Source organism: Mesoplodon mirus (genome assembly GCF_964341445.2).
Source record: "Mesoplodon mirus genome assembly, chromosome: 3".
In the NCBI taxonomy this organism is placed as follows: domain Eukaryota; kingdom Metazoa; phylum Chordata; class Mammalia; order Artiodactyla; family Ziphiidae; genus Mesoplodon; species Mesoplodon mirus.
Window position 1 is genome coordinate 101,159,138 of NC_138978.1, and position 24,394 is coordinate 101,183,531.

The window sequence follows — 24,394 nt, forward strand, 5'->3', positions numbered from 1 at the left end:
AAGTAAATGCTTTAAAAGCAAGCTTTATGAAGCAGGGGCCCAGTTAAGTATGATGGATTTGAGGTGAAGCAAAAAGAAGCTGGATGTCGTATGGGGGTACTGTTTCCCAAACAGGGCACAGGTATTTACGGTTCATTGCTAATTCTAAAGCTTTATTTGAAAAATTGCTTCTTAAAAAATTGTGCTCTTGAGGAATGTCCTTGAGGCATGGAGGAATTTCCTTGCTTTTCTATAACATCTTTCTAAGAGGATGCGGAGGTATTGAGCTGTTAGACAGTTGCTCAGTGTCTTTTTGCTTCTGAGATCACATTATAGGTCTAACACATATGGGATAAATAAACTGTTTTCATTTCTTAAAGACCATGGAAGGAAATAAGAAAATTACCATATTGCCTCTTTTTTTTTTTTTTTAAGCTATTAAAGAGGAGAATCCAGTTAGGGCAAATAAAAATGATTACTGCAAACAGGTTGGTGGTGGTTTTTTTCTATTTCTCCTAGCCTCCCACTCAGCAACAGCAATATGGCAACTTGTGTCAGACCAGTGTTTTGATGCACGCTCTTTTGTTCTTCTTCCATAGGGCAACCCCTACATGTGCAATAATGAGTGTGATGCAAGTACCCCGGAGCTGGCACATCCACCTGAGCTGATGTTTGATTTTGAAGGAAGACATCCCTCTACATTTTGGCAGTCTGCTACTTGGAAAGAGTATCCCAAGCCTCTCCAGGTTAACATCACTCTGTCTTGGAGCAAAACTATTGAGCTCACAGACAACATAGTTATTACCTTTGAATCGGGGCGTCCAGACCAAATGATCCTGGAGAAATCTCTTGATTATGGACGAACATGGCAGCCCTATCAGTATTATGCCACAGACTGCTTAGATGCTTTTCACATGGATCCTAAATCCGTGAAGGATTTATCACAGCATACGGTCTTAGAAATCATTTGCACTGAAGAGTACTCCACAGGGTATATGACAAATAGCAAAATAATCCACTTTGAAATCAAAGATAGGTTCGCGTTTTTTGCCGGACCTTGGCTACGCAATATGGCTTCCCTCTACGGACAACTGGATACAACCAAGAAACTCAGAGATTTCTTTACTGTCACAGACCTGAGGATAAGGCTTTTGAGACCTGCCGTTGGGGAAATATTTGTAGACGAGCTACACTTGGCACGCTACTTTTACGCCATCTCCGACATAAAGGTTCACGGAAGGTAAGAAAACAACTGTCTGACTTTAATGAGAATAAGTGTGTCCAAAGAAAAGGCCACTTTGCTGCTCCTGCAGCTGTAGAGTGACATTTGTCCCTTTCTACTGTAACATTTTCTCAGGAACGCCAGCCTAGAGGTAGGTTCTGAGGCGTTTGAGACCCTTCTAACTCAGCAATAATTTGTGATCCCAGACTTGCTGTCACTGAACCTGAACCTGGCAGGATTTCTTAGAATTTAAACCAAAGGCCAAAAAAAAGCATCTTATTTGAGAAAAAGGAACTCCCTAGGTCAGGGGGTGGTTTAAGTCTTTAAGATAATGAAGCCAGGGGAACAAAGCCAGCTGCTCTGTAAAAGGGACTGAAAAACAAAAAATACATCTTACTATTGTTTTTGAATGCAAGAGAGAGTTTCAGCATGGTTCAACTCTCTGTTTATGTTTTGTTATATCGTACCAAAAAAGTTCCAGAAATGAAAGTTATGTCTCTTTACATTTTATTAAATCAGAACCAAAAGCATTTAGGAAATACACTGCATTTATTAACGAGGGGCAAGCTCTACTTTTCAGGATCTTGGATGTTATTATCTTAAAAGGATATACTATCATTTAAATATGAACCTGACTCAGGCTACCTTTATTTTGTCAGTCAATTACATATGCACCATAGTTCAAATGCATTAATGCTCCCAGTCAGGCATATCTTTGTTTTGATAATATACCAGAGACACAATTGAACAAGTTTCCAAGGATTCTGAAGACATTTAAATGAAAAACTTGAATAATGAGAACCAGGACCACCAACACAGAGATTCTCAACCAGATTTTTAAGTGTGGTATGCTACCAGAATAGCCATCTGATGGGAGTTGAAGCATGAGATGATGAGTTGGGAAAACTAAAGGTAAGAGTGGAGTATAGAGCACACTGGGGAAAAAAAAAAAAGGAAATGTGAAGCAAAGCAATAATCATTCTAAAAATGCCAAGAGAGCTTTAAATCAAAATATATGAGGATAAGAATATAAACAGTACATACATCATGTAGGTTTAGTTAATCATAAAAACTAAACAGATAAGTCCAGATTCATTGATTACTGGCTTCCAGTAATCCCTTAGGGCAGCCTAGTCCTCAGAGACTGGAGAAGTGTTGAGACTCCCTGGGCTTTCAGAGAGTTGTCTCAAACCACATTTAATAATAGTGCTGGTACACTTGTACACTAGAAGGAAGAAGTGGCCACTGCAGTTAAGTAAGAGCCAGAGTGGGCACGCAGAATGGGGTGGTGGGCATGACCTCGGTAAGGTGGAAAAGGTTTCAGAATTTTACCTTATGGAATCTGACTTATGAACTGATGGCCACCTACTCTCAGCTTTGTTCTGGCTTCATGTTTCTCATGGAAGAGTCAAGAATCTTTACCTATGGAGCCTCTTTTAAAACTTTTAACCAAGATTTGGTGAATTTTGATGAAAATATCTTTAGAGCAAAATCATATTTCTGAGAGAAATATGCACTGGTTCAATATTGAGCTTGTGTGTTCTAGAGTTCATATACGACCAGGGCATGACATGAGAGCAGTGTGGAGCTATGATGTTAAATATGAGTTTGTGATTTATGATAAAATGCAGCTATTGTACTCATGAATATTTTAGCAAAAGATCAGTTTCCAGTATCTTATTCTTGGGAACATACAATATATAAAAACAGTTGATGTTGATATTATTAACAAGGGCATACCACAACAAAGTAACAAGCATTCTGTTTATCTACAAGAATAAATGTCAAAATTAATAAGTTGAGATGTGAATTTGAATCCTAGTGTGATCTATATTGTTAGGTAGAATCATCTAGGTCAGCTTACTTACAGTTTGAGAAATCCTTAAACTAAGCCAAAATCCTTATAGCCCAACTTCCCCTAAAACTCTCATTTTTCACTTATAAATAAGGCAGTCTTGTGATGTTTTTTGGCTGGAAAATAAACATTGTTTGAGCTTATTTCTGTTATTAGATATTCATTTTTTTCCTCTGATTATTTAAGAGAGTGTAAAATACACTTTAAAGCTAAAAGCATTTTGGTGCATTCTCTTATTAGAGTCGGACCTACTGTCACTTAAAGGTGCCATGTTAGAAATGTAGAATCCCCCCAGATTTATCATTTTGCTTTTATCCTTCATCCTAGTAGTATCCTTCAACTGTATTTCAATGGTTCTGAGGAGTTTGGAGGAGCCCTCCTCTCTTCTCTGGGACTCCCCTCTACTCTCTTTTCCTGTTCACCAGTCAACTGAAAGCTGGTGAGGAAGCAGCTGGGCAAAAGAGAAAGGTCCAATAGAGGTGAGCCCCTTCCATAAGGTTCCACTCTGTCACCTCCAAACTCTGTCCAAATTCCTCAGGGCAAAACTGATGCTGGCATGTACTGTGCTAGGTACCAGATGGCTGGGGTATTTTTAGTCTTAAGGGAGGGACTAAAGAAGCAAGGCCTGATGGCTCGGGCATATCTCCAGCTTCTAAGTTATATAAGGAAGATAGAGCCACTAAGGGAACTGTTGAGCTATTGCCTGGTTCACAGCCCTTTCAGCAAAGAAGCTGATATACACTTGAAAATTTCAGTTGGGTTAAAATCCTGAGTCGCCTTTTTCCTACATAGTAAATAATCTATAGGAGGATTGAACATTAATTGATGATCTCTAAAAGAAAGTACTAAAATTTCTTTTCAAGAATATCATAAATATAAGCTTTCCAAAATATAACTGTCTTTGCTTCCCTCAACCCATGCCCTCTGCCATCCTTGATGTGATTGCAATGTTTAACTTACTTTTACATGTCTGTGTCTGATCATTATAATGATATTTTTCTACCTGTCACTCCACCCCCACCCCCACCATGATGTGAGAATTGGCATGAGTTATTTGGGGAAAGTGGGTAAATTTCCATAGAATAGTGGACACATAGTACTACAAGTTTTTTCACCTTGAAATATTAAGCTACAGAAAAAAAAACAATTGACTGTGAATTCCAGTTTTCTACTTCCTGTGCACATGTGTTTATGGCCTTTATGTTTTATACTGACTTGTATTATTTGGTGTAGAAATGATGTTTTGATTGCTATTAAACTAATGTAGCATTTATTTTTTTAGCATGTGACACATCTGATACCAATTTTATTGTTGACAACTATAATCACATCATAAAAATTTTATGCCTCTTTGGCTACATACATATTTTGCTTCCATTTACTCACTCTTATTGTGTATTTATTAAGATAATCGAGGAAAAAGAGGACATATGGCCGTTGGCAATCTCAGCAACTCCATGTTACTTACATTGTTCAATAAACCTAATAATCTTCATGGACTAATTCTGACTTATGGATGTCCTGCTTCAGTAAATCAGGGTGATTTTCTCTAGTGAATAATAGACGAGTGCAGTGTGCCAGTACCTTAATTAAAGAGTGGCTCTCTTAGCCTTGATCTCATTTTAATTTACAGGGTAATACTACAATAATATTACTAATGGAAGTTACATTAAAGGGCATCAAGTAGCATTAACTGTATTAAATTATGGTACTTGTGTTAATTAACTGCTGAAGCAAGATGGTTCTAATGGCCAAAAAGGTCATCTAATGCATAAATAAAAACTACCCAGACAAGGGGTGAGAGGAGAAATGAAGAGTAGATGTTTGTTCTGAATATCTTTTTTATACAGACAGGGAGTTAAATGCACAGGGCTGTTAAATATAGATAATGTCCAAAATGTTTTCTTAGTCACACAATTGGAAGTTTTGACTTTTAAGTGTTTTGTTCCCATTTAAACTTTCCAGATTCAAATTAATTGAAAAGTAAACATTATATTTGTCAGATACATAGATTTTATAGAATATAAATTCAACATTATCGTTCCTTTGAGGTGAAGGGCTTCAAGGAAGTAATGCAATTTATTGTAATAATTGTTAAGTCTGAAAGACCAATGAACATTGGATAATATGCTCATTTATTTGTAAGATATACAGTCAGCAGTGTATCAAGGTACTGGTTTCAGACATAAGATAACAGAAATTTTTTTCAACCTCAAAAGATCTAGGACAGAATTGTAAAAACTTTTCTCAGTGATAGAAAACTCTAATGCATATCTCCATTACTTGCCTTGTTATACAATATTCCTAAACATAATTATCAACCATTTTTTCTCAGTAGTGTTTACTCATTTCTTGACCCCTGCAGGGCCTACCCAAGCTCCCTATAGGCGGTTGGCTGTCAGTTACTATTTATAGAATTGACTTCGCCCTCGATGCCTCCATTTATCTTTAAGAAAAGAGCCAGGGAGCACTAGCACAGAAGCTCCACTTCCACACACTTTTGGGTGCTTTCTTTGCTCCACTGCTGCCCCAGCTCAGAAGCACAGCCTCCCTGCCTAATCCCAGGACCTGGGAAGGTCCAGGGACAGAAATATTCTCTTTGGGTATCAGAAGTGAGAAAGGTCCCCTATACTCTCACCCTCAGAAGGAATCAGATATATTTGTTTAAATGTCGCCGCCTTGGTATTTGCTCTAATTGGGACAAAGGGAGGTTGAAATTCACTTTCTTGAAGCAGGGCTTTCAAATGGTTAGTGCACAAACTTGTGATATTAGGTAAACAGGAACACCGGTGGAAGTTTAAAAGTAAAAAAGCAGTTGAGCATTCTTCAAATTTTCTCAAATAATTTGGAAAACACATGTAATATGGAAGTGCTCTGCCAATCATAAAAGACTTACATTTATCCTGTAATTTCTCTTAGTCTTTTTCCTAGCTGCAATTTGGATAAATCCACCAAAATATTTACCCTTTGTCTCTCCTGTGAGAGGCGTCCTGCAGGGTGCTTTTGGCACATTTGGCCTGTCATTTTTCCGTTCTTCCCAATTAGTCTTAAATACTGAGGTTGGGCTTTACTACTGCTTAACAGACTGCTTTTGTAACACCTTTCTTCTTTCTGTTACCCAAAAAGACTTTACCTCTGCCCTGGGACAGGTGGTGGGCTAGACAGTGGCTATATGGAGATGCAGGAGGCATAGTCAGCGCCTTCAAGGAACTGATATCCAGAAGGGGCCGAGACATGTAAACAAAAAATGATGACAGCTTGGGTTAAATGCTTTTACTGTGTGAGTGTGTGAAGCGCCCTGGAAACAGAGCAGGAGATACTAACTTAATCTGGGAAGCCTCGCAGAAGCTTTGATGAGGATGACATTTGCATGGTATCTTGAATATGTGTCTTAGAATGCCAAGCAGCCAGTGCAGAATGGATATTCTAGGTTACAAATTATGCTTAAAAACAGCACAGCATGTTGAGGAACTCCAAATAGTGAGGAATTGGTGGAGTGGACAAATCCTGGGAGATGCTCTTCCATCTTCTCCCTATGGACGTTTAGTATCTCCAAGAAGCCTTTAAGGATTCCTGCATCTTGGCCTCTGAGTTCCCCATGTCATAGGAAATCTAAGATTATATGGTTTCTCATATAGCAATTAAATGTAGGTGAGAAACATTCTAAGGCAGTGGTGTTAGGGGATAGTCCAGTGTGGCTGTATTAGCAAGGAAATACAGAGAGAGACAAGGAGAGCAGTACAATTGCTTAATTGTGGGGCAACCGTAACTCCAAGTCCTGATGCTCAAGTGGAGGGTCTGTAAAAGCTCTCCAAATTCCACAAAAGCAATCAGAGCATAAGGGTTTAATATTTGCTTACAAAGTCAATAGGACTTGGCAACCAATCAGATTTCAAAGAAGCAAAGACTTTAGTAGGGATCCAAGTGGGAGTCCAGTAAAGGATTTGAAAATACTGCTCTGGTGTTCCAGAGAAAGGTTTGCATTAGAAATGTAGGTTTGAAAATTATCACCTTACATGTGATGGTTGAAGTTTAGGGAATGGATGACGTTGATATGATAGGGCGTTTTCCCTCATAATTATAAATGACTATGGTCATTTATAGAACATTTATAGAACTCTGTGGAGTATTGTCATTTAAGAGGTAATTTTTGAAGGAAATTAAGAAAAGCTCTGAGAAACAGAAGGAAATCAGAAAAGAGGGGAATGAGGTGATTCTAATAGCCCCTATTAATGTTTAAGTGGTAATCCTTTACATTTGTACAGCACTCAGGTTACAAGATTCTTGTCATACACCTTCTCCTTTAGTCCTTACAAGTAACTTGTGAGGCAGATGCTGTTTAACCCCATTTTACAGATGAGAAACTGAAGACCAGAGAAGTTCCATGACTTTTTTTTTTAACATCCTACACATAATAAAGTGACAAAATCAGGTTGCTAATTACAAACTTCATGCTTTCTCTTTATTATGCTCTTGTAGCCACACTAACCTGAAGTGAGCTCAGTACATATAGCAGACTCAGTATATTCCCAAAAGACCCACTTTAAATGGCAATAATGAACCAATAGGTCTTGTGGCTCTACCCTTCTTGGAATATTCTGGAAGGCACTTCTCCATGACTTTTGCCCCAGTACAGGTATCCCCATTTTGCTTTTACAAAAAACCTACGTTAGTACCTGTTTTCGCTAACCAAAAGGAGTCTAAAGAGGATTTTCACCTTTATTTAAAAAGGAGAAAAGCAAAAATAGTGTTCAGCGACTGTTCTGCAGCAAACCCTGTTAGAGGCAGTGTGCACCCTGAGAAGCCTGGTGAGAGCGGCACCACCAGGCTCCTTCCCTGGGAACTACACTCAGCATCTCAGCATCAAGGCTCCATAGTTTGCAACTGTGTCTGTGAGCTTCTGTGCTCTTATCTCAACTTATTCTGTGCACCTGTTACCAAGATGTGTCCTAGGGTAATTGCTTCTTCGCTTTACGCCATTTCAGCTTACGAAAGGTTTCATAGGAACTCCCTACTTTCAGATAGCGGAGGAAACCTGCATTTCATTATACCAGATTGCAGTGTGTTTATCTGAACCCTAACTTCTTACTTCATTTTTAGCAACTTCATAATGTGTGATTGGGCTAATTTGTCATATTGTGTTAGGTTTTAACAAAATTAAGATAGTCGCTTATTTTCTGAGGGGGAAAATAAATAGATGAACTGAATTTTTTCCCATATTTTTCCATAGACCTTTAATACCTGCAACTACTTCCACTTAACGGGCATCATAAAACACTAAAACAAGCCACAAACATTAATGGATAAACTTGGAAATGGCCAACTACCTTAGTTTATTTTAAGAAAGTTTATCCTTCAGTTGAGCGCAATCAAATTTTCCTTTTAACTTCCATATATTAGTCCATATTCTCCCTTCTGGAACTATAGTGAATGTGTGCTACCTCTTTCATATAATAAAATTTCATAAACTTTCAGTCAAAGATTCTATCCCTCCAAGTCTTTTTTTTTTCTTTCCAAGTTAAATTTAACCATTCTGTCAACCAAAAATTTTCATTTTAATTTCTTCTTCTTTTTGAAGGAAAATGAAATTCAATAAATAAGAGCATTCAGATGAAAAGCTTAGTAACCATAATTAAAAATAAAAAACAACATAGAGTATCGCTACTTAACTCCAGTGACAATGCTTAAAATAAATATTTATGGTATGAACCCATGTTAAGAAGACAACAGAGTGCCATTCTGATTCGGGGCATATTTTTTAAATCCTTGAGGATTTCTTGAGTTATAAAGAGAATATATGCATAAGCAGCTCATTTTCCTCTGAGGTTTATACCGTTATAAGGAGAGAAGATATCTAATAATTTCTTCAGTTAAATTATGAACTTCATTAGTGTGCAGAAAAACAACCCAGTTTAGGAGCTTGTCTCTTTATCCTTAACTCCCCAGTGCCAGAGATTTTTTTAAACTAATGGGTCATTAAAGGAAAGATGTCTCCTTTTAAGAAACATAAGGATATTTAGGCAAAATACCACATAATAAAAAAGTGAGATAATTTTCCCCCTCACTTAATTTATCATTTTAAGAGGAAGTTATGTTCTGGCTACATCTGTATGCCCAAACAATGGAAATAGGGATACATTCAGCTTTTCCATCCACCTTCAGGACCCATGTTTTTTATTCTAATTCAGCGGTTGTCATCTTTGGAAGGTCTTCTTGTTTTATTGTCACTAGGTTCAAAGGTATTTCCTGACACATTAGGAGTTCATGGCCATTGATCGATATTGAATGTAAGAGTTTTTGTGGATCTATGTGATCAGCGGTTCAGTAGAGACACTCTTTCCATTCATTCTCCAAATACAAGAACAAAAGTGTTAAGGTCCTAGCTTTTATCATAGTAATTTGATTGTGTGGATAGATATATTGACTTCATAACAATATAAGTATATACTCCAATTCATTAAGCCACATTTAGAATAAAAAAAATAGTGTAACCAGAATTAACTGCACTGCATATAAATTCATGTTTGCTATTTCTGCATCCTTTTTATAGGTAAGAAAACTGTATCTAAACAAGATCAACAATCAGTGGCAAAGAGGAGATGGAATTTTTTTTTTTGCTTTTTTATTTTTATAAAAAAAATTTTTTTTACAATTTTAAACGTTACTTTCCATTTACAGTTATTAAAACATATTGGTATATTCCCCATGTTGTACAATACATCCTTGAGCCTATCTCACACCCAATAGTTTATACCTCCCACTCCCCCACCCCTATATTGCCCTTACCCCCCTCTGGTAACCACTAGTTTGTTCTCTATATCTGTGAGTCTGCTTCTTTTTTGTTTTATTCACTAGATTGTTGTATATTTTAGATTCCACATATAAGTGATATCATACAGTATTTGTCTTTCTCTGTTTGACTTCACTTAGCGTAATGCTCTCCAAATCCATCCATGTTGCTGCAAATGGCAAATTTTCATTCTTTTTTATGACATAGTAGTATTCAATTGTATGTATATACCACACCTTCTTTATCCATTCATCTGTGGATGGACACTTAGGTTGCTTTCATATCTTGGCAATTGTAAATAATGCTGCTATGAATATTGGAGTACATGTATCTTTTCAAATTAGTGTTTTTGGGTTTTTTTTAGGTATTTACTTAGGAGTGGGATTGCTGGGTCATAAGGTAGCTCTATTTTTAGTTTTCTGAGAAACCTCAATACTGTTTTCCACAGTGACTGCACCAAGTTACACTCCCACCAGCAGTATACAAGAGTTCTCTTTTCCCCACATCCTTGCCAACATTTGTTATTTGTGTTCTTTTTTAATGATAGCCATTCTGATAGGTATGAGGTGATATCTCATTGTGGTCTTGATTTACATTCCCCTGTTGATTAGCAAAGCTGAACACCTTTTCATGTGCCTGTTGGCCATCTACCTTTCCTCTTTGGAAAAATGTCTATTCAGTTCTGTTTGTTTTTTTGATGTTGAGTTGTATAAGCAGTTTATATATGTCGGATATTAATTCCTATTGTTCATATTATTTGCAGATGTTTTCCTCCTGTTCAGTAGTTTGTCTTTTCATTTTGTCAATGGTTTTCTTTGCTGTGCAAAAGCCTTTAAGTTTAATTAGGTCCCATTTGTTGTTATTGTTGTTTCTCCTATTTTCTTTACTTTAGGAGAAGGATCCAAAAAGATATTGCTGTGATTTATGTCAAAGAGTGTTCTGCCTATGTTTTCCTCTAGGAGTTTTATAGTATCCAGTCTTACATTTAGGTCTTTAATCCATTTGAGTTTATTTTTGTATATAGTGTTAGAGAATGCCTAGAGACAAATGAAAACAAAAACACGGTGATCTAAAATCTATGGGATGCAGGAAAAGCAGTTCTAAGAGAGGAGTTTATAGCAATACAAGCTTACTTCAGGAAACAAGATATCAAATAAAGAACCTAACCTTACACCTAAAGGAACTAGAGAAAGAAGAGCAAACAAAACCTAAAGTTAGTAGAAGGAAAGAAATCATAAAGATCAAAGAAGAAATAAGCGAAATAGAGACTAAAAAAAAAAATAGAAAAGATCAATGTAACTAAAAGCTGGTTCTTTGAAAAGATAAACAAAATTGATAAACCTTTAGACAGACTCATTGAGAAAAAAAAAAGGGAGAGGGTCCAAATCAATAAAATCATAAATGAAAAAGGAGAAGTTACAACTGACACCATAGAAATACAAAGGATCATAAGAGACTAGTATGAACAACTATAGGCCAAAAAATGGACAACCTAAAAGAAGTGGACAAATCTTGGAAAGGTAAAATCTCTCAAGACTGAGCCAGGAAAAAATAGAAAATATGAACAAATCCATTGCCAGTAATGTAATTGAATCAGTAATTTAAAAATTCCCAACAAACAAAACTCCAGGACCAGATGGCTTCATAGGTGAATTCTACCAAACTCTTTAGAGAAGAGTTAACACCTAACCTTCTGAAACTATTCCAAAAAATTGCACAAGAAGGAACACTTCTGAACTCATTCTTTGGGGCCACCATCACCCTGATACCAAAATCAGACAAAGATACTACAAAAAAAGAAAATTATAGGCCAATATCACAGATGAGCATAGATGCAAAAATCCTCAGCAAAATACTAGCAAGCCAAACCCAACAATACATTGATCATACACCATGATCAAGTGGGATTTATTCCAGGCAGGGATGCAAGGATTTTTCAATATCCATACATCAATCAGTGTGATATACTATATTAACAAATTGAAGAATAAAAACCATATGATCTTCTCAATAGATGCAGAAAAAGCTGTTGCTAAAATTCAACATCCATTTGTGATAAATACTCTCCAGAAAGTGGGCATAGAGGGAACCTACCTCAACGTAATAAAAGCCATATATGATAAACCCACAGCTAACATCATACTCAACAATGAAAAGCTGAAAACGTTTCCTCTATGATCTGGAACGAGGCAAGGATGCCCACTCTCACCACTTTTATTCAACATAGTTTTGGAAGTCCTAGCCACAGAATTAAGAGAAGAAAAAGAAATGAAAGGAATCCAAAAAAGAAATGAAAGGAATCCAAATTGGAAAGGAAGAAGTAAAATTGTCACTGTTTGCAGATGACATGATACTATACATAGAAAATCCTAAAAATGCCACTAGGAAACCACTAGAACTCATCAATGAATTTGGTAAAGTTGAAGGATACAAAATTAATATACAGAAATCTGTTGCATTTCTATACACTAAAAATGAAATATCAGAAACAGAAATTAAAGAAACAGTCCCATTTACCATTGCATCAAAAATTATAAAATACCTAGGAATAAACCTACCTAAGGAGGCAAAAGACCTGTACTCCAAAAACTATAAGATGCTGATGAAAGAAATTGAAGACAACACAAACAGATGGAAAAATATACCATGTTCTTCGATTGGAAGAATCAGTATTGTTAAAGTGACCATACTACCCAAGGCAATCTACAGATTCAATGCAATCCCTATCAAAATACCAATGGCATTTTTCACAGAAAAATTTGAAATTACTTATGTTTTGGCAAATGAGTTCATTTCTGAACCTCCACTTGAAAAAAATTGGAAGAATGAATAGCCTAGGCTTAAAATGTGTGATGTAAATGTCTCACAAATATCATTGGTCCAAAGATCCCAATCCAGATTATGTAATTGGGATAACTACTGTGTCAACTCTTTCTTGATTTGTGACTGGTGCCTAAGACAATAATAATGTGCTAGGAATGTATTGAGAGGACACAGGACAAAACATTAGGATCTCAAAATCATTTTTTGTCTTATTTTAGAGGAAACATTGGCTAAGAGTCAAGAGGTTATAACTCTAGCTGTGCTGATAACTCTGTGAGCTCAGAGCAAATCCCAACCAGTGTAAGCAGAATCTCCTCATCTTCAAAATGAGAGTGTTATACTTGATTTGTGTTTCTCAGAATTACTCTTCAAATAAAGGCTGTAATGGTCAAAGACTTTGGAAATGTTGTTTGCAATGTTTCCTTCTAGGAGAATCACAATATATATTAGCATATTAAAGGCCCTGAGATGTCCTACAGTAAAGGAATGTTTCCATTTTATTTAACCAGAGCCTCCCAGACTTACTTAGTCAAAAAAAAAACCCTCTATTAGTACCCCAAAGAATTAGTGTTAATGGAACTCAGGTAGGGTAACAAGGTTTCTTCAGTCTCCAGTATTGTTGGACTCTTCATATGATAGAAGGAAATAAATGAAAACATAGTGTATGTATGTTTGAACTATTTGCAGTGCTAAGAACAGCAAAGATATTTGATATTTCACAGCAAGGTCTAATTTTAGCTATCATCCTTCGATATCATTGCTACATTAAGAGAAAAAATGAGACTATCTTAGTGAAACCCTAGCTTTGATGGGGAGTACCTTTGTTTTTTTACTGTTGCTCTTATTTTTTGAACATTGGAGAGTACTGTGTATCTTTAAGAATAATAGGAAATTCACTATTCTATTGGAATAGGGATATTTTTGTTTTGTTTTTAAGCTAGAGAAATTGTGATGGAAGAGTCAGCAAAGATGTAAAAAAATGAAATGCCAAGTGGTACAATCTGCTGCATTTTAGAGATAAATAGAGATGCTGGAGGATTTCTCTTCCTCTCAGATGTAGCTCCTCAAACTCTAATTACAGCAATAAACTAAAATCATGTGTATAAAGGAAAATAAGATTAACTAATACTTAATGTATTATTTTTATTTTCTTTCCTTTGCTCTGGAAGATATTCTTGAAACCACAGGCTGATATTAGTTAAATGTGGGTCTCCTTCCTTCTCCTCCTGAGGAGTGTTAATGAATAACAAATGAAAGCCCAGTAAAACTAAAATAGTATACAGCTAAGGGATATCAACTTGTCTAGGAATTGTGTGGCTGCCCTGGCTGCTTTTACTCATTTGGTCCTGCTAGAATATCAGGGAAGCAAATCTGTTACAACATATTGGTGACATACATGTGTACTTATAGATTCTCCAGTGCTACTTAGGTCAGGGAACAGATGGGGGTAAGGTGGACCAAGAGATGATGGGATGGGGGAGTCTAAGAGGTCAGCAGTTTGGCAGGTTGGGAGGAGACAGCCTCATGAACTCCTGTACTGGAATTAAATAGTGTGTATGCCAAACAGAGAGTCATAGCACTGCAAAATCATTTCTTTTAAAACTGAAAAAAAAAACATGAAAATAATGTAACTCCCTCTTTTTCAGATGTGAAACAAAATGGTTAAATGAATTAACCAAGGATGATATTGTTGAATAACCAAAATTTAGATCCAGATAGAACTTGTGTTTTACTCACTGATTTGCCCTCAGTGCCTATAACTGGGCATGGCACATAGTAGGCATTCAGTAAATACTTAGTGAGGGAATGAGTGAATGGGTGTGGAATACCCTTTTGAGCATCAAGCAAACCAACCATTCTAAGAATCTGTACTCTTCCCATTAAGCATCCTGTGGCCATCTTTGTGTATTCCTTACGTAAAACTGCAAGGGAATTGGAGCTAAGCACAATATTTTTGGTAATGCCACTTTATCCAAAATACTAAAATTGCAAAGCTTCAGTCTTCAACCAATTGTCCGAAGTTAGAGAATAAAATTTGTCTACCTCAGATATCAGAGTAATGTATGTATTCAGGATAATATCACCCTACATATTTTCTTCTATTATTTGTCTGATTGGTGTTTTTAAGACCAGAAAGACTCTTGGTTCCTTTCATGGTTGAGGACAAGTCTGTGAAAAAAAATTGGACTCTGCCCAATATATATTTAGTAAAATGACCATATATCCCAAAGTTGCCTTCAATTGATATTTGTCTCCTGGGTTCAATAGCCAAGGAGTTTAAAAACGTATAAAAACCATCATACAATTTGTAAATGAAGTCTTTAAATATTGTTAAGGTCAGGGTTGGGGTTGCAGAGAATTTGAACTGAGAAGGCATGGAAACAGGCCGTGACCTTTTGTGAACATACGTCTTTATTAAAATAATTCAAGTTCATTATACACTCTTAAGTAGCAAAATAAGATTAAAATTATTAATAGTAAAAGGCTGATTATGAGAACAAAGGAGAGAGAATGAAAGAACATAATGTATGGCAAGCTCACAGTGGTGGAATTGTGGGTAATATTTATTCGTGTCTTTCGATATTTTTCACATTTCATTCATTGAACATGTCATCAGAATAAAATCAGTTTTAAAAATAATGTTAAAATTCAGCAAATTTTACAACATCAACACACAGAAAGAAGTTGTGTTTTTATACACTAACAATGAACAATCCTAAAAGGAAATTAAGAAAACAATCTCATTTACAATACTATCAAAAAGAATAAAATACTTAGGAACAAACTTAACCAAGAAGGCAAAGGACTTGTACACTAAAAACTACAAAACATTGTTGAAAGAAATTGAAGACACGTATAAATGAAAAGCAACCTCATGTTCATGGCTTGAAAGCTGTTAAGATGTCAATACTACTTTAAGTCAATACTATTTAAAGCAATCTGTACAGTCCATGCAATCTCTGTCAAAATCTCAATGACAGTTTTTATAGAAACAGAAAAATCCATCCTAAAATTCATGTGGAATCCCAAGAGACCCCAAATAACCAAAGCAGTCTTGAAAAAGAATAAAGTTGGAAGTCTTACAATTTTTGATTTCAGAACTTACTACAAAGCTACAATAATCAAAGCAGTGTAGTACTGGCATAAAGATAGACATATAGAGCAATAGAATAGAACAAAGAGTACAAAAATAAACCTCACATATATAATCAAATGATTTTTGACAAGGTTGTCAATCCCACTCAAAGGGAAAAGGACAGTCTTTTCAACAACTGGTATTGAGAAAGCTAGATCTTCCTGAATTGGGGATAGAAACTTACCCAGGTAAGCACCTAAGAGGCCAAGGTAGGGAGGGTCTCCTCTCTGGTGATGCCTCACTTCCCCAATTCAGGATTTCCAGGTAGTTCTAAGCACCTCCCAAAACTACACCAAGGGCTCTCCTTTTGATAATGGCCAAGCGTTTCATATCATGCTAACTCTCCTGAAAATAATGACTACAAACTCCAGACTAAATGTAAAAGCAATTATTTGAAGGCCCTAGAGAGTGACAAGAGGCAGACTGATATTGGAGGGGAGTCAATACTTGGAAGAAAGGAGAGGTATTAGGTGAGTTTCCCTTTATTCTGCTTTTTCCCAAGGGCAGGCCTCAGTCTATGCAATGCATGATGGGGAAAAGGAGGTGCAGTTAAAACTCAGATGGAAAATCTTATCTTATTGACTTGAACAACCAGTGGACAGGATGAGGCAACCACAACAATTAAAATGTCAAGAGAGAAATATGAAAAGGAGAGAATCAGAGAGGGGGGAACCCTAAATACTATGCATAAACTCTACCTAAATTTCTGGCTGATCCCAGAATCATTAATGTGTGGGGCAGTCTCCAAGCAACCTAGCGAAAGCTAAAAGAACTGAACTTTCAGCTGCTATTGCAGAGGAGACAGCATATGCAGTTTGAATTTAGCCACTTTCACTGCATGCTAAAACAAATGAACAAAATCAATACTCTTCAGAAGAACATAACAATCGAAATTATTGGATTACTGGTCTCTACAAATTATTATTCATGGTATCCAGATAAAATAGCAAATTACTCAATATATAAAGAAAGCAAACAAAAAAGATGACCTACGTTGTAGAGAAAAGACAACTGAGACCAAACTCAACATGACTAAGATGTTGGACTTAGTACACAAAGATTTTTAAAGCAGCTGTTATGACAATGCTGAAGGATATAAGAACTGTGATTTTAATAAGTGATGATATGAAATATCTACAGGGAAATAGAAACTATTAAAAATCAAATGGAAATTCTAGTACTTAAACGGTATAACTTTTAAAATAAAATTTCACTGGTTTACTTAAGAGTACGTTGGGGCTGCCAGAAGAAAAAGTCAGTGAACTTGATGATAGATCTGTAGAAATTATCAAATATGAAGAACATGGAGGAAGAAGGCAGAAAAAAAAATGATCCAAGCCTCATGGGCTTTTAGGACAAGAGCTAAAGGTTTAATATGTGTGTAATACAAGTCCCAGAAAGAGAGAAGAGAGGGAATGGAGCAGCAAAAATATCTGAGGAAGTAATTCCTGAAATTTACCCAAAGATATAAAGTTGCAGTGAACCCCAAGCAAAATGAGTATTAAGAAAACAGCTCCCTAAGCATATCATACACAAACCACTGAAATCCAGTGATAAAAAAAGGGTCTTGAAAGCAGCAAGAGAAAAAAAAATACATTACATATAAGTAAACAGCAATCCAAACAACCATTGAAATCCTCATCAGAAACAGAAGATAGTGAAACATATTTAGAGTGATGAACAAAAAAATAATACTGTCCATTTAGAATCTATATCCAGTGAAAATATCTCTTACAATGAAGGCTTATTAAAATCATGTTCAGATAAAAGAAAACTAGGAATTCATCACCATCAGACCTGCACTAGAAGAAATGCTAAAAGAAACTTATCAGGCTAGAAGGAAATGATATCAGATGAAAACTTAGAACTTTAGGGAACAATGAAGAACAAAGGAAATGGAAAATATATGGATAAATCTAAAAGATTAGCTTTCCTCTTTCTTTCTTTAAAACGCATATCACTGTTTAAAACAAAAATTGTTGACAGTTTATTATGATACATATATAGAAATAATGCATATAATAACTACTGCATAAAGCATGAGAGGAAGAGATACAGGGACCTATACACTTGCAAGTTCTTATATTTAGCATGAAGTAGTACAATGTTAGCTCTAAGTAGATGGTGAAAAATTAAGGCTATATAGTATAATCCCTAGAGGAATCATAAATAATCGTAATTCAATGAGGTATATCTTAAAAGCCAGTAGAAAAATTAAATATGGAAATCTTAAGAAATATATAATCAAACCAAAACTATACCACCCAAGAACAGAGGAAGGAGGAAGCGCAGTTATCTGGGGAGCCTGTCTGCCTAGACATCCACTTAGGGTGATTTAGGGTACCTGATATTTTTAAAAAGTAGAAAGCAAAAATACAGAGACTTACATTTTTCTTCCCACCTCCACTCTCCCACCCCCAACACACTGACTTGCGCTCCCTCAGCCCTGCATCTCCTGGTGAGGTCCAGCTTAGCCCTCCAGTCACCCTCCTGTAACTCCTATATGCTTAATCTGTTACCAAACTTTTAAAAATCTTAGGGAAAAAAAGTGCTTTCATATTTGTGGTGTATTGGACCCTCTAAAGTCAGAGTACAAAGCAATAACCCAACTTGTGGAGGCCCACGGCAGCAGTAGTGGAGAGGAGGTATCCACAATGACAAAATTTTTCATCCTAGGGAGCCAGAAAGGTGATGGTGCCATTAGTAATATTTTAGAAATGGAGAGGGATACCTATTTGAGATGACATCTCATATTTTAACTTAACTTAAAAGTGTTAATGGCCTATGGTTAATTGGAATTATGAGACTGATTTTTACCAGAGAGGAGAGACTTAGATATAAGTATTTGTTAGTGAATGTATGAGTAAATTGGCCTATTGATAATCTACAAATAAATTAGTAAATTGCTATTTTACACTCTTTAAATTTTCATCCAAGTACAAATGTTTCCTTAGAAATAAGCAGATGGCAATCATTATTATCTTTATTATTACTAATTGCAGCCCTGGTATTTCCTAGTGGCACGAGAATACCTAGAAAGTATTCTTACCCCATATATAACCCTGACTGTATTGAGACCATTAATATAGGTATCGTAGGACAATGGTTTGACTCTTCAATGAGCTTTCCAAACATGGAAAATATACCAATAATATAAGCATAGAGAATAAGATTTTGGATGAACACTATATTATAAAAATATCTTGAGAATGTTTTATTTCCTTTGGAAAAGTTTTTTTAAAAAAAATAAATAAATGGTGTTTCTCAGGAGATCTTGAGGACTCAAGAGTAAGTCTTTAACATCGTGTTGTATTTTTCTGCACTCCTACCCAAGATGATCAGATAAGCTGAGAAATCTCATCCACATTCACTTCAGAAGAAATTTTTTATTGCCCAACCTCATGGCTGACTACAGATCAGAGAAAACCTAAGGGTGGAGTACGTGCCCTTCTTCGTTCAAAGGCTGATCTCCATATCACTAGAACCACTCAGATGCTCTTTGGTTCTGACAGCTCTGCCTCTTCTCTAGCCATTGTGAATTTGGGAAGTCAGCAGATCACAATCTAAAATGCAGTCTTTTCTGTGTTCTAGAGTGACCCATTTAGAGGAAGAGATAAAGCATGCTGAAAATGAAAAGTATGTAGTGTTAATATCAAAGGAGACCATGGCAACCACCTTCTTAACCTCCGCAGCACAAAGAATGTAAACTGCACCAAAATTCCGTAATGTATAACAGAAATTTATATGAAAAATAGGCCAGGCAATGTCAGAAATACACTATAATTAAAAAATGAAAGAAGTCCATTTTAGAGATAGCAGTAACCATTTGATTAAACTTGTTAATGCAATGAAGACGTTTTGCACTTTTAAGAATAATTTATGTTTGTGGCTTAAGAAAGAAAAGAATAATCAGTTATGTTTAGATAAACAGAAATGAAGTCACAAGCTTTTTGAGAATATGATAATTGATAAGAATAAAAAGGAGTAAAACATCATTTAACTGGGAATCAAATCAGGTGGATCCTAATCCAAGAACTGTAGTATGGGAAATAATAATACCTACTTTACCTCCTTTTCAAGAATTTTGAAAAATGAAAAATACAATACAAATAAATGTAAGCACTTAAATGTTTAGTGCTTACTAGTTCCTAGCAGTGTGCCAGTTGCTGGAGATACAAAGAAGCCAAGGTCCCTATCTTTAAGTTGCTACCATCTGGATGAGTTGATAGCCACTTCACAAGGAAAATTATATAGCAGTGTGGTCTGTGCAGTGATAGGGATGCGCATAAGGTTGCTATGGCAACAGCAGGAAGGAGGCAGAGGAAGACCTTTGGGAAGGGGGAAGCTTTCTGGAGGACTTCCGATACTCTCTTCGTCATCAAGGTTATTTCTAAACAAGTACCTCCAGATGTTAGGTCAAACCATATGGAATTGTTATTATTAATCAGTTAAGGATGGTTGAATATTATGTAATGATTGAAAATATCTAGTGCCCTATCTTAGTATCAGTACACACTTAGACATGTTTTCCTTCTCCTTTCCCAAATATATCTAGATAATTCATTCACAGTAGACTTGGTTCCAGACACACAGAAATATTAAGTAAAATGTGGATTTGTAAGACTGCATGTTGTTTAATCAGACTGAATGACAGGCTCAATTTTTAATACAAAGTTAATCCTGTTTTCATTAAATATAAATGTTATTTATGGAAAACAAGAGTCCTGCAGAAGCAAGAGGATATCTCTCAGGGTTACACATTTTGTACTTGCTTAGCATTGATGAGTTTAAACCAATAGGCTTCTTTGCAATTTGATTATTTGCTCCTTTCCTTGATATTGATTGTTCTATTAGATTTTGCTACTAACAAAAGCACGTGTAAAGATTCCAGTATTATTTTCCTACCAAAATAAGATGCCAGAGGAAATTACTACCACATATGAGTTTTTGACACAAACTAAAATAAGAAAATATTAAGTTGAGACATATGCTTGTTAACTCTGGTTTACATGGAGAGACAGCAGAGGGTGGCTGGAAGCAAGGCACACCTGGGTTCAAATCGCAGCTCCTTCACCTGCTACTTGATAGATTTCAGAAAAATTGCATAACTTAAGTATCTCAGAGTCTCAGTCCCCCTCATATAAAGTAAAACAATGCTATCCACATTAATGAGCTATTTTAAGATTATTAATGTATGTAAAGTGGAAGTACATGTTAAATAAATGGTGGTTATTATCATAGGCCCAGGAATGGTAGTGAAAATTAAATATTATGACTTCAAAAGCAGCTTTGTTTTTTTTTTCAATTATTTTTTATTAGTCTCACTACAACATATTGGCCCTATCAACATTAGCCATTAAGATTTTTCTTCTTTTACTAACTCTTTCTAGCTCCCTATATTTTTGGACTATATTTCCTATATTGCTGATTTTGTATTTATACTAATATATAATTCATACTTTAGTGTACCTTCATTAATGCACATATGTTATCTGTCTTAATTGTTTCCTTTCCCTTTAAAGACTTCAGCAGGTTAAATTATTGTTACCATATTTCTAGAGTTCTCTGTTGGTAGAAATCCCCATGAAAATTAAAACCAGGAATTGCAAAATGAGCAGAGCAAGTTCAGGTTTTCTAGGGTTGGCCCCTTGAGTCCTGGGTAAATGCAGCTGTATTATACACCATTTCCTCTGGGTCACAGATGTGTATTTATCCTCACCAATGATGGATGGCCTACTTTGACATTTTGCATGGAAGACTCTTGAGAAAGAAGATTATAGTTATAAAAGATTCATTGGTTCATCCTACAGTCCTAACATTGTCACCTTGACACACAGTGACAGCATTATAATGTGCACTGACCCTGCTGATCAGCAAAAAGGAAAAGAAAATGTCTCAGGATCACCTAAGACAGAAAAAGAGTATGGCACTTCTTTTCCATAGGATGCAATAACTAATGCAATTTTTAGTTTTGTTTTTCCTTTGGCTTCAGGGAAACTGCTTTTGAAAGGCAGCAAAACCCCTGTGTGCTGGGAAGGTTCAAGGGTCACCAACTTAAGAAGCATATCCAGTTCAGAGGCAAATCCATGGGTCATGAGGGAATTGGAGTAGAGGTTTAGCAGGTGAAGGAAAAAGTTATGTGAGCTCAGAAGAGTGGACATTTAAGTGAAGAAGATATGATACAAAAGGAATTAGATATTATATAAATGACATTCAAAACCAAATTAAAATGAGTCACTCTGTAAATCATCTTTTTTGATTAGTAGTCTTATTTCACCTCTATTATATATTGAGTATGTTCTATTAGGCAAAGTGGACTTCTTAAAAATAAGTATTTTGCTGGATTTGGGAGTAACTTACAAACATTCTAACATTTAAAAATAAAATGTGGCTGACCTATCATTACCCAGGGAAACTCTGACATACAAATGATAAAAATTTTTTTAAATGTATGACCGAAGCATTAATAGAACCATAATTACCATACCATACAATTACCATAATTGTAAGATGAATGTCAAAGTTCAGACTTAAATGCTTTATACAAATAAAACAGTAAACTATAAAAATGTAAAACATAGAGGCGGGCTCTGTACATTGAGGTACGTGTCTTTACACTCAACTAATTAGTCGCTGCTGAATGTTTTTGCTTTGCTCAATGGCATGTGGTACATAAATCATTGCAATATGTTAAATGCAAATGGTTGTTAATAGAGGAGCCATCTGGTCCGTGCTGAAGAGTTTGTTAAAAAGAATGTGGTGAAGCTACTTTGGATAATGTTGAAAAACTCAAATACCAAATTTCTAAAATGAGCTGCCTGTGTTAACCCCAACATTACTAATACTCTCCTGGCCTTTTGAATTCTACAAATTCATCCTAAACCACAGTCTGTGCTGTTTTCATGCAACCCCAATGGATACTTCTAAAGGCAGAATATCCTACAGAGTCTTCACACTGCATGGGGACCTACAGTGTCCTAAAATTGTGTTCAGGGATTTAGAACAACCAATAAATAATCAGACGATCCTCTCTAGAACATCTTTGCTAACATGAATAAGACAGACTCTCCATCCCTGTCCCTCCTGGAAGCTATTCCTTTATAGCTGTAGATCACTGGCAAGCTGCAGGCTGATGATGAATTGCCGTGGGTATCATCAGTGTTTGCAACTGCCCTCCTGTAATCCACAGTACTGTATTTCTCCAAAAGATCATCAGTGCAAAGGGGAGGCATGATTTCTCTCCCAACATACTTTATTAGATGCTGTCACATAGCTTCCTAATAATGTCTGCCAGACTCACTGGTGACAGTGTAAAACATGGGAAAATTAGTAACAGGACAGGAATCAGAGCCCTCAGGTTTCCAATGTCATGTTCCACTTTCTGGCAAAAAGGGAATGCTGCTTAATCCTACCCCTTCTAATCAGTCCCTGGTCAAGGTTGCTATCATATTTAGGAGCCAGCTGCCATGATGATCTATTACATTAATATCCACTGGAGGTGTGCTCAAACGGTGTCATACTCAAAATAGAACTTTGGCCATGAAGGAACAAGCTTAGAAATTAACTGTGTGGATGAAAATCTTTAAGCATACAACTTCACTAAAGCCAGATGCAAGGTTTGATTATTGGCCTACTGCTAACTTGGCTTTCTCAACCCTACATTTTTTTTTTTCTTTCCTTCACCCTATCCCTTTCTCTTTTGGCTGTTACACTGTCTGATTTAAGACTGTGCTTTTGGGGCTTCACCTGCAGGAGAAGAGGCTGCAGGAGAGCTCATTAGCCCAGCAGACGCTCTGTCCCTGGATGAATTATACAATGAAAAGCTTGTTTCTGAGAGCCACCAAAAAGAACCAGGGCTTTGTGGAGGTGGGCAGCCCTGCAGTGCAATACAAGCTTTTTATTTGTTAAAAAGGGATTTTGTACTAAAAAACATTTCCCTTTGTTTGTTCTCATGAAAAGAGGAGCCTCCTGAAGGCTGCATGCATTTGATGACTCCATTTCAAAATGAACACTTGTCAGTTTCCAAACAGGGCTGCTGTACTTGAAAGTCACACAAAACCATTCGGAGATGGAGAGACTGGCAGGATAATCAGACAAGCAATACCTTAAAGGCAGAATGTGCTGGCTCTGAGTTTGAGAAGCTCAAATATTGCATTGAATTCTGACAATGATCCTGAGCCTTTACAAAGCCCATGCTTTAGATGTGGAGACTAGAAACAAAAAATTTCTTAGGTTGTCTAATTACGTTAGTTTACTGAGCTGTAACACCACTTTGGTTCCCAAAACACCACTTTAATTTAATTTAGATTTTGTTACTTCTTTCCCTACAAAAGGAAAACTTCACCATAGAGGTGTATTTATTGTTTTTAATGCTTATGTTTGGAAACATCCACTAATTCACTTTCCCGCTTAATTACAGGGAACAGGAGGATTGATTCTTTAAACCTACAGATGATATTTACCAAAGTTTTTATAGAAATATAAATGGAAAGTTTCTTTGATCCAAAATTATGGTCTGATTTTCTGGGGGTTTTTTTTAGGAGAGGAAAGGGCACCGAGGGAAATATGAAGAGCCAACAAAAGCCAGCT

The 24,394-nt window shown here is 36.1% G+C and overlaps 1 protein-coding gene across 2 annotated transcripts in view; it reads left to right on the forward strand.

Moving 5' to 3' along the window:
* The window catches only part of NTNG1 (netrin G1), a gene marked incomplete at both ends in the record, with an annotated part of 346,940 nt that overhangs the window by 181,846 nt on the left and 140,700 nt on the right, over positions 1-24,394 (forward strand). For both annotated transcript variants that reach the window (XM_082613121.1, XM_082613122.1), the window contains one exon: positions 579-1,219. In XM_082613121.1, the coding sequence (XP_082469247.1) occupies positions 579-1,219 (641 nt within the window). The remainder of the gene's footprint in view (positions 1-578; positions 1,220-24,394) is intronic.